The 12362-nt window shown below is 34.7% G+C and overlaps 1 protein-coding gene across 3 annotated transcripts in view; it reads left to right on the top strand.

The window, feature by feature from the left end:
- Positions 1-12362, top strand: part of LOC118198766 (neogenin-like) — a 284128-nt gene that overhangs the window by 121494 nt on the left and 150272 nt on the right. For 2 of the 3 annotated variants that reach the window (XM_085815317.1, XM_085815314.1), the window contains exon 8: positions 9400-9619. In XM_085815317.1, the coding sequence (XP_085671443.1) occupies positions 9400-9619 (220 nt within the window). The remainder of the gene's footprint in view (positions 1-9399; positions 9620-12362) is intronic. The other variant, XM_085815315.1, reaches the window with a different exon arrangement.

Raw genomic sequence — 12362 nt, 5'->3', positions numbered from 1 at the left:
GCGATCGTCAACCCTTAGAACTTTACGGACCACTACATGTATAATTTTATATTTTATGGACCACTAATACGAATTTAAAAAAAAAAAGTAAATACATTTATAATGATCAGCAAACTACACATATTGAAAAATTACATGAAAAGTACAAAAATCTTACCTTCTTGTACAGAAAGCTTCACATTTCCATATCAAGTAACTTCGCGAAAAGCAAGAACAAATCGACAAACGCAAAGCAGTATCAATAAACTGATAGTGTTATGCCGCAAGCTTTTAATTCTTGTAAACATAATAATCATCGCTTACTCAGCAATGGCGCCATCGATCAACAGTTTGACAAAACAAAAACGGAAACTTCTAGTAATGCAATTATAAACAAGAATGCTGATGGCTCTCAAAAATCCATCCAGATGCCTATTGACACGGAGAAAAACTGTGTGTTTAATGACCACAATACCATATTTTTTTTTAATTCAAAAGAGAAGAGAATTCCAGTTTGCACTATTGTTGATAACAGCAGCATATCCATGGATGCCAACTCTCACTTTCAAATGTCGCTAGATTAACCTGCAAAAGTAGCTAAAAAGTCGCTAAATTCAGAAGGAATTTCACTAAAGGTAGTAACTTCAATTTAAAAAAAGAATTATGATTCACATTTCATAATACATTATTTTTAAAATACTGTTTCACTTGGTAAGAATGACTTGTCCGTAAATGCTGCTGTTATCGTTTTATTGTATGGTAGAATTTATAACATTACCTAAGTGTTTATGTTTAGTATTTTATAATCTATCTACATTATAATATGTTTGAGTAGTGTTTGATCTCAGTTTTTATTAATTGCTGAAAGAAATTACATGATTTTTGTGGTTTTTGTTTGGCTTGCACCAGTTTTGTTAAATTTCTGTGTGAGATTTTCCAGTTTATAGTTATGAACCATTTTCTTAGAAATATCTCATTAGAATATAATTCTTATTATTAAATTTAAAAAAACTATTTGTTATATGTACTGTATGTAATAGCGTGATATTGGGGTTTATGAACATGATAGGGTGATTTTTTTCTGAAGTTTTATTGACTTTTGTTGAAGTAATTATTATATTTTTTAAATATAAAATCTTTTTCTTTTAATTTTTTTCTTATACAGTCAAAAGTCGGTAATCCGGACTCGTCGGGACTTCGATTCCGGATTATCGATTTTTCCGGATTATAGATCATCAGTTTAAATCTGCTAAGATGGCATGCAGAAATTATAAAATTAAAAATATGAAACCATAATTTATGAAATAAAGAACAATTATGATCTAAAGGGTATCAAAATTTACAAAAGAAAAAGCTTAATATTTATTTGTTTACTTTATTAAACATTTCTTTCAATGTAAGTTGTTTAATGCATTTCATGTGATAGTACTTTCTCTTTAATTCTATTAAACAGATATAATTTCTTGTTTAGTTTCAAAGTTCCGCTGTTCAAGTCCTATAATTCCTGTGTCGAGAATACTGACTAATTTGTCAATCGAAATTTTTTCGTTTTCAATAACCTCTGTGTCATTTTCTTCACTATCGGAAGCGAATTATAATGACGAGGAACTTGATTTAAATCATATCAAAGACGGAGTACATCGAGATGAAATACTAGATTTAGTAAGGAATTATAAGCCAAATAAAACAAAAACATCTGGCCTGAAGATAAGGATAGTGCTGACAGATCAACTTCCAATTCATTGCGCACCGCGTCGTTTTCCTCCCTCCGCAGAGCAGCGTGAAATTGATAAACATATTTTGGAATGATTAGATAATCAAAGGATATGCCTTTATCCATTTTTTGCAGCAATTCCACTTTCAGTTTAATGGACTTCGAAACATACTTTTGCTTTGTAGATCCTTTACATATTAGTAAATATATATCGGAAATTCTATTTGACATAATCGAAAGTTCAAGTTTACTTTTATAATATTGCTCTAACAGTCTGCAAAAAATAATAAGCCAGATCTAATTCGAAGATTAAGGAACAACGCAATCTGCAAAATTAACTGAATTAGATAATTTTAGCTTAGTTTATACCGTCCGTTAGACATTAAACGCGCATGCGTAAATGTGTTATGCGCATGCGCACAAGCATATTCGCAGCCATAATAGTGTTATGCGTGCGCGTTAAAGTTTAGATAAACAAACGTTAAAGTTTAGATAAACAAAGGATATGCCTTTATCCATTTTTTGCAGCAGTTCCACTTTTTGTTTAATGAACTTCGAAATATACTTTCGCTTTGTAAATCCTTTACATATTAGAAAATATATATCAGAAATTCTATTTGACATAATCGAAATTTGAAGCTTACTTTTATAAAATTGCTCTAACAGTTTGCAAAAAATAATAAGCCGGATTCAATTCTGATGCTAAAGCAAAGTTTAAAGTTTAAAGAAATTAAACATTTAGCAGTAGTAGCAATGAAAGCTCCCTGAGATATGTTGTGCAGACATTGAAGACAATAAAAGATTTTGAACTTAACCAATTTATTAACAATATAATAAAGAATAAAAACACAAAAATAAATTCAGAAGTCAAACAACAAAAATGACAAAAATGACAAAATAAATGTCAAATGACGCAAATGACAAAAATAAATGTCAACAATATTAGAGTATTAGGAAAAATATAATATAATCATCATTCATCAAAAATTTTTACCTGTACTCCAAAACACTGGCATTCTATACAAACAAAAATGCCCTAAACAGTAACTACGCGGTTTAAAAATAAAGCTGGCTACACATTTAATCAGTCCATAATCAATGGTCAAGAAAAACACCTGAAAATTTAAATGTGAAAACACTTAAAACCGGCCTAACTCCGTTTGCACAAGGAATCGCCGTTCACGTATTTTTAAATTCCGCCTTCATTGAAGAACATGGATGCCACCCATGGCAGTCACTCACAGGATAGCCTCTGGAACCGAAGAACTTTATTCTGGAACCATCATCTCGCAAAATCGGAATCAAGGCATTTTTATTCACTGGACTGCATGCATCCTTTTGAAGGGGCTGGAAACCGCTCACTCACTTGCCGGGAAACCAGGAACTAGAAGGGTTGAACCAGAGCGACGCGAGATACTTATAGCAGAAGTAGGAATGACGTCATCTCACGGCAACCAATCAGCTATCGGCACGAATCGGCTTTTCAGATGACGTAACTTTGTGTCGTTTTTGCATCTCAATTAGGTTGAAACAGTCCGTTCTCAATGCAAACAGTGGCAGCGAGAAAAAGAAGTAGAAGTAACTACTATATTACATTAAAATAAGGACTAAACTAAATAAACATTTCAAGGAGGAGAGATGATGCAGTAAAAGGTTTAAAAATAAGCTATATTTTCCAACAAATGCCCCCCACATCATCATCTCCGACCTGAAATAAAAAACGAATGCCAGTATCTTTACAAAATTCAAAACAAGAATAAATAAATATCACAATTTCATTCAGAAATTTTTTTTAAGAAAATTTTTCTTTGGGAAAATCTTATCCCATTATTCAAAAATTTTACCATAGCAAGAAAGTCCAACATGTTACAGAACAATACAAAGACATATATGATCACACGCTCAATACTTTTACCCAGGGCCCTGGTCACTCATACAACATTTTACACTATACAATTTTACATTTACCTAATATCCATCATATATGACTTATAACATATTTTCAAATTAACAAAACTTTTAATTTAAATACACACAAAAACAAATTTCATAAGAAAATTGTTCCACAAAATCTTACCAGGTTATGCTTAGTCAGCGGTTTTGTCATGGGATCAGCCAGATTATCTTTACTTGGGACATATTTTAAATAAAAAATTTCCCTGTTCAATAGATCACGAATGAAAAATAGTTTCACATCTATATGTTTTGTCCTTGAGTTTTCAATGGGTGATTTTGTAAAACATATAGCAGCCATGTTATCAGCAAACAATATTGGCCTCGAAACATAGTTACTTGCAATCTTAAACTGAATGCATTCATCCAAAATGTTTTTAAACCAAACTAATTCTTTTGCTGATTCAGTCATGGAAATAAATTCAGCCTCCATAGTAGATAAACTCACTCCCCTTTTTTTAAATGTACGCCAAGATACAGGTGATTCTCCCAACAAAGCTATTTGTCCACCAATAGACACCATATCATCCCTGCTTGAAGCAAAATCCGAATCTGAATATATATTGAGCTTCAGTTCCTTGCATACCAGTTTGAGTTTGTGCTGTCTGGTATTGGAAACATACCCTAAAAGTTTAAGTAATCCTTCCCAGTGAAACTTACCAGGATTGCTTTGGAACTGAGAAAATATATTAACAGCATAAGCTATATCCGGACGAGTACGATTGCAAAGAAACGAGAGACATCCCAAAACATTTCTATAAGGATAATTCATCATTTCAGTCGTTTCTTCTTGTGTACTGGGACTTTGAGACTTTGAGTATTTCACACCTTTAACTATTGGAAGGGAAGTAATTTGTATTTTAAGACTTAAATCGATCAACTATGTCTTCTATATATAATTGCTGATGAATTAAAACACTATTGTTCTCATATTCAAACTCCACACCCAGAAGCTTTCTTGTTTTACCTAAAATTTTCAAATCAAAATGTGAACTCAGGACTTTTAATATCCTTTTGGCCTGAACTTCACTTTTCCCAAACACAACTATATCATCAACATAAACCAACAGAATGACAAAATCTTTAAAACGATAGACACAATTACACCACTCAAACTTGATGAACCCTAGGTTACATAGTGTTCTATCCAACTCGTAGTACCATAATCGGCCACTCTGATGCAAACCATACAAGGCTCTATCTAAGCGACACACAAAAGTTTCTTTATCTCGCTTCACAAAACCCTGAAATTGGGACATGTAAATTTCCTCTGATAAAGGAGCGTAGAGATAGGCACTTTTCACGTCACATTGTATATTTGCCCATCCAAGGTGTGCAACTAAAAGGGAGAAAAAGAGCCTTATTACTGAAAAGTTGACTACAGGAGAGTAGGTTTCATCATAGGTATCGTATTTAATTTGCCGATAACCCTGAGCCACTAAACGAGCTTTAAAACGAACAATGTTTCCAAATTCGTCATGTTTAATGTTGAAAATCCACCTGCAACCTAGTGGAGTCTTGTCTTTAGGAAGTGGAACAAGATGCCGTACCTTATGCTTTCGCATGTTGGCCATTTCCTCTTCCATTGCCTCTATCCATTTAAGCTTTTCTGCAGATTTCATTGCCTGGTTATAAGTGTTTGGAATTGAAACATCTAGTCAGCTATCTCGGGTATACGACGTTGAAGGAGTACCAGTTGGGTCGATTTCACCACTATAAGTATTGCTTCCCTTGAAATCAAACAAGGTAGGATCATACTGAATATTATGTTCAGTGCAATACCTTTCTACATCATTTGGTGATCGTAGTCTTTGATTAGACCCCCTCTCAAAATAATGCACATCCGTACGAGTGCCGTCTGGCCTTGGTACAGGTTTACGAAGCCAAGTTACTTGTCTCAATGTAGATTGAGTGTCAGTGCCAATTGTAGAAGAAGGTACATTGGTATCGGTTCTTTCCTCTATTTCAGGAAAATAGCCAACTGGAGTGTCAGTAGATTGGAACTCTACCCTTTCTTCAGATTCCAAATCAGGAAGGGTGCCCAGTGCAGCTCCACTGCCACTTTTCTGCATTCCAATCGACTCTTTAAAAGTAGCATTTAGGGTTTCTACTACCTTTTGCTCATTTTCCAACCAAATCTTGTACCCTTTTGTTCGTACACTGTACCCAATCAATCGGCCCTTTGTTGCCTTTGGATCAAGTTTAGAATTTCTTTTAGCCTTTGGAATTCCTACATAGGCAATCGTTCCAAATGCCTTAAGATGATGTACTGATGGTTTCCGCTTAGTGTATAATTCAAATGGGGTTCTATCTTGACCCTTATGACAAATTCTATTAAATGAATATGCAAAATACATTACTCCATCTGACCAAAATTCGGAACTCATTCCACTATCCACTATTGCACGTACATTATTTAGAGCTGTCTGATTAAATCTCTCACAAACTCCATTCTGTTCTGGAGTGTAGACATCTGTAAATTCGTGCTTTACACCATTTTTATTACAATATGACCTGAATTGATCATTATCATATTCTCGCCCATTGTCAGTCCTAAAGTATTTCAATCTAAGGTTCAAAGATCTTTCCGCACGTGCTATATGCCTTTCAAATACTTCAAACACCTGACTTTTCTCCACAATGGGGTACACTATCACATAACGAGAATATTCGTCAATAAAGGAAACGAAATAACGTTCACCATTCCTACCTGGAATGTTAATAGGTCCCCATACATCAGAGAAAACCCTTTCAAGCGGTCTCTTTACTTGAATACCTTCTAAAGGTCTATAGGAGATTCGTCTTTGCTTATTGATTTGGCAATGTTCACAAAACAAATTAGGTGAGTGCTTTAACACAGGAAGACCTCGAACTGAATGTCTCTTACTAGTCCTGACAATAGTATCATAATTTATATGACCAAATCGACCATGCCATAATTCACTATTATTATGCTGAACTGTGGATGCCTCAAATTTTACAGATTTGCCCCCCTTTTTGATTATTTTCGGGAACACATGATAGTTACTTCCTATCAACTTAGCCTTGTACAAAGTTGAATTCTCATCGTCAGTAACTTTAATTTGCCCATTTTTACCATAAAATCTTGCTCCATTGATATCCACCCTAGGTCCAGATATTAAATTTTGTCTCAGTTCAGGTGAATATAACACATCTTTAAGCAAAATAACCGTATCCCCAAATTTCATTTTAACAGTACCCTTCCCATGAATTGGAAAAGTTACCCCATCAATAGCTACTAGCATGTTCTCATTTTTCACAGGAGAAAAAGTATCAAACAATTCACGATTTTTACAAAAATGATGAGATGCAGCCGTATCAAAAATCCAACTATCATCATTTTCTTCCAAATTGTTAACATTGGCTTGAGCTATAAAATGGGACTGTGCATGGGAATTATTTTTACTCTTACTCAACTTGGGTTTATTCTTACACTTAGAAGATGTTTTATTACTACTAGATACAGCTGAGGAAACAGAAGAAGCAGGTGAGGGTGATCTGGAAAGATTACCTTTCATTCTACAGTATTTTTGAATATGACCTGGACGGCTACATTTATAACACTTGAGCCCTTTAATCTGCTTAAATTTGGGTTCACAGTGAGTACTTTGAACTTCTATAGTCTTTTTGGAGTTTTCCCTATCTATCTCTCTTAAATTAAGACGCGTTTCCTCTGCTAGAATTTCAAGTTCAACATTTTTAAAAATGAACTTTTCATCTGGCCACCTCAAAATATTCTGAACTATTTGATCAAATTTATCTGGAAGGAACTTAAGAAACTGGAAACATATATATACGTCTCTTACAGCCTGATTAATATCAGCTAACTGTTCAGTTACGCGTTTTAATCTAGAAGAAAAGAAACTAATACTTTCATTTGGCTTAATTTTACAATTTAAGAACTCTGAAAACAGGGACATATGTCTTGACCGATAATCTGGCTGGAAATATTTGGCAAGCGTATTCCATGCCACTACCGAGTCATCAATTTCACATATCAAGTTTCTATATTCAGGGCTTACATTCATATAAATTAACGATAATGCCAATCGACTTCTATTTTGAAAGTCGGCAATAATTTCTTTTGCAATACCCTTAACATCATCTAAATCAGGACATTTTTCAATACCTTTGACCAAAAGCCATGCATTTTTTTCATTCAAGACAAACTTCATATCTTTGGACCATGTAAAATAATTACATGCATCAAGTTTAGCAATATTGTGTATGACACTAACAGTAGCCATATTTGAATTTTAACAAAAATCGCCCCCCAATCTCTTAAGTCCTAAATTAACTTTAAACTTCAAAAGTCTGCACTAAAATAACTCAGGAGCTGGTGGCCCATAACCAAAATGATGCTAAAGCAAAGTTTAAAGAAATTAAACATTTAGCAGTAGTAGCAATGAAAGCTCCCTGAGATATGTTGTGCAGACATTGAAGACAATAAAAGATTTTGAACTTAACCAATTTATTAACAATATAATAAAGAATAAAAACACAAAAATAAATGTCAACAATATTAGAGTATTAGGAAAAATATAATATAATCATCATTCATCAAATATTTTTACCTGTACTCCAAAACGCTGGCATTCTATACAAACAAAAATGCCCTAAACAGTAACTACGCGGCCTAAAAATAAAGCTGGCTACACATTTAATCAGTCCATAAATCAATGGTCAAGAAAAACACCTGAAAATTTAAATGTGAAAACACTTAAAACCGGCCTAACTCCGTTTGCACAAGGAATCGCCGTTCACGTATTTTTAAATTCCGCCTTCATTGAAGAACATGGATGCCACCCACGGCAGTCACTCACAGGATAGCCTCTGGAACCGAAGAACTTTATTCTCGAACCATCATCTCGCAAAACCGGAATCAAGGCATTTTTATTCACCGGACTGCATGCATCCTTTTGAAGGGGCTGGAAACCGCTCACTCACTTGCCGGGAAACCAGGAACTAGAAGGGTTGAGCCAGAGCGACGCGAGATACTTATAGCAGAAGTAGGAATGACGTCATCTCACGGCAACCAATCAGCTATCGGCACGAATCGGCTTTTCAGATGACGTAACATTGTTTCGTTTTTGCATCTCAATTAGGTTGAAACAGTCCGTTCTCAATGCAAACAGTGGCAGCAAGAAAAAGAAGTAGAAGTAACTACTATATTACATTAAAATAAGGACTAAACTAAATAAACATTTCAAGGAGGAGAGATGATGCAGTAAAAGGTTTAAAAATAAGCTATATTTTCCAACAAATTCGAAGATTAAGGAACAACGCAATCTGCAACATTAACTGAAATAGATAATTTTAGTTTAGCTTAAAACGTCCGTTATACATTAAACGCGCACTCGTAAACGTATTTTGCGCACGCGCACAAACATATTCGCGGCTTACGCGCATGCGTCAACGGGATGCATGCGCAGAAAGTTTGTAGCTTTGAGGTCCGGATTATGGATCATTCCGGATTATGGGTGTCCAAATTAACGACTTTTGACTGTATATTTATTATTTGTATGCATGATACTTAATTACTGACGTGTAATTTTTATTTATTTATATTATTTTTGTTCTCTTCCTGCTTGCTTTAAACCTAAATTCTTTTTTTTCTTCTTTGTTTAATTACTAATTTTGTCTTCAACTATTGCTTTGTGTCATTCTTTTGTCTGTCATGGCTTGCTAAACACGATTCTTCTATTATCATTTTACTCAAAAATAACATTAAGAATCTTCTGAGTCTTCTACCTCTTTTCCTGTAACTTCACCTCACTTTCTAAAAATACCAGGGCAACTTCAGTATCACAAGGATGCACCATCTGCTCCACTGAATGTTAGTGCTGTGATAATATCCACTCGATTCATCACATTATCTTGGCAACAACCTTTGCAAAGAAATGGAGATATTATTGCATATTCTGTATATTACAGAGAAGAAAATTCTAATCGGTTAGTAAATATTTAACTTTTATCTCAACCACTTTTATTTAAAGTAAGAAAATCTTGTTTTTGAGAAATATGCAATTTTTACATTTTATGTATTTCATTGTAATGTGTACTTATAGTAAAACTGTAATGATAAATAAAAGAATAACTACAGAAAGAAACAAAATTATATAATATTGTAATTACTAGCATTTTGAAATATAATTTAGAAACTTCTAATTTAATGATTTAAAATATAAATTATCAGATTTAATATAATTTAGAAACTTCTGATTTATGGCAACAACATAAAATATGGCCCAGTTTGAAAAGTATATCGTATAAATGAAAAAAATGTTAAAATTAATAACTTTAACATATTTCTATGAAATACATAATATACTCATATTAGTACATCAGTTTATAAGTTCTTGTTGATATGCTATGTTCTTCATTCAGTCCTTTTTCTCAGAAATGGAATTCATGCCACCTGATTTTCTAAAATATGAGATTATTAAAAAGTAGTAAAAAATCTTGAAATATTTCAGAACATCCTCTATAACTGCTTCTGTCCTTTGAATTTTAGAATATTTTTGTTTTTTTCCTTATGTGGAAATTTGTAGAAGGATATTTTCTGCTTTTGTTATTTTGTTATTACAACATAATCTTCACTTTAAGTAAAGCTCATTTGTTATGCCTATATTAAATCCTGAATGAATAGAATTAATTAGTTCTTATACACTCTTAGACAAAAAAAAAAAAAAAAAAAAAAAAAAAAAAAAAAAAATTGGTGCTTCAAGAAGGAGTTATCCAAATGGGACGAAAATCGGTAGAAGTGATGTACATGTTCAGAAAAACAAATGATTACAATTTGAGAAAAAATGGATGATTTATTGAAATGATAGAGCTTCACAAAGTGAAAAAGTCAGTAAAGCATTTGTCCACCTCTGGCCCTTATGCAAGCAGTCATTTGGCTTGGTATCAATAGCTAGAGGTTGCAGATGTCCTCCTGAGGGATATCGTGCCAAATTCTGTCCAACTGGCATGTTAGATGATTAACATCCCGAGCTGGTTGTAGCGCCCTGCACATAATGCTCCAAACGTGCTCAATAAGAGAGAGAGATCCAGCAACCTTGCTGGACAAGGTAATGTTCAGCAAGCACTAAGGCAAGCAGTAGAAACATGTGCAGTGTGGGGGAGGGCATTATCTTGCTGAAATGTAAGCCCAGGGTAGCGTGACATGAAGGGCAGCACAACTGGCCTTAGAACTTCATCGACGTACCGCTGTCCTGTAAGGTTTCAACTGATGACAACCAAAGGAGTCTTACTATGAAATGAAATGGCACCCCAGACCATCACTCTTAGTTGTCGGCCTGTCTGCCAGAAGACTGTCAGGTTGGTATCACACTGCTGTCTGGGGCATCTCCAGACTCACCTTCGCTGGTCATGGGGGCTCAGTTTAAAGCTAAACTCATTACTGAAGACTATTCTACTCCAGTCAGTGACATTCCAGTGTGGATGAGCCTGTCACCACTGCTAATGGCCTTGACGTTGTGCAGAAGTCAATGGTAGTCGGCGCAAGGGGCACCGTAACCTTAACCCCCTTTCTGTGAGCCGTCTATGAATGGTCCTTGCGGTCACTGAAGCACTAGTTGCACATACAACTGATGATAATGATGCATCTGGTGGAGTGCCGCTCTGACGATCATTTGGTCTTCACATTCTGTCGTTTCTCTAGGCCTATTGCTTCCTTTTTGACGCTGAGTGCGTCCATGGTTCACCCATTCCTGCCAACATCGTCTAATAGGGGCATAGCTCCTGCTCAAATGTCGAGCTATTTGCCAATAAGAACAACCGGCTTTGAACCCAATTACACAACCTCTCTCAAATGCTGACATCTGCGCATATTGTTCGTGCACCTGTATGTGAGGCATAGTTACTGTCTACCAGAGTACATGGAATGAAATTTGTGAAGAATTTATGACCTGGAATCGTAATTTCTCCTCTTAAATATCCTGCGAGTTGCGCAGATCAGATGCGCTGAAGTGACAACCGTTCATTCATTAGCAGCCAAAATGTAAAATTTTGCATTTTCCATCGAAACCCATATAAATTCGTGTTCAATTTGCTTTATATCTTCTCGGTGCGTTGTTTTTTTTTTGCCTAAGAGTGTATGAAAGATAAAGTGATTTCTGATATATCGATTGCAAGCATGCATAATCTTCCTTTTAATTCATTGTCATTTTTCTTCAGCTTGAAATTGTCAGTATTAGGCACCTGTGTTCTTAAACAGCATTTTGTGCCTAGTGCTCCAAACCCAATGTTTCCTAACTCCATTTGTTTGTGTCCCCCACTTTGTTTATACAGTTTAACATCCTCTTAATAGAGCTTAGGTGTAACACTTTAGCATTGAGAATGCCTAAAGTAGTCAACATTATTGGAAGTTCAATGTCAATATCCATCCTTTGAGATTGCCTTTTTTCACTCATCCCCTTGGGTCTTTCAACCAAGATACCTTTGGCAATTTTCAGTTCTCTGGCACTTTTCTTTCTTTCTTTGGGGGGGGGATGCTCCAGACATTCTCTTTTTGATTTTGATTTTATCTAGAGAGTCAATCATGCTTTCAATAGCTTTCTGCCCTTCTCCACGTGTTGATTGAGTAACTTGAGTGCAGGTTATTTTTACCTCACTAGTTATTTGTCATTTTAGCCATATATAAAGTAGAAAAGAAATTACAGAATAAAACAGTTTGCTCAGTAGTCAGTAA

The sequence above is a fragment of the Stegodyphus dumicola genome, chromosome 4 (assembly GCF_044657685.1).
Source record: "Stegodyphus dumicola isolate Sdum_Otavi_A_Nest chromosome 4, ASM4465768v1".
Lineage (NCBI taxonomy): Eukaryota > Metazoa > Arthropoda > Arachnida > Araneae > Eresidae > Stegodyphus > Stegodyphus dumicola.
This window is presented reverse-complemented; position numbering and strand designations above follow the sequence as displayed.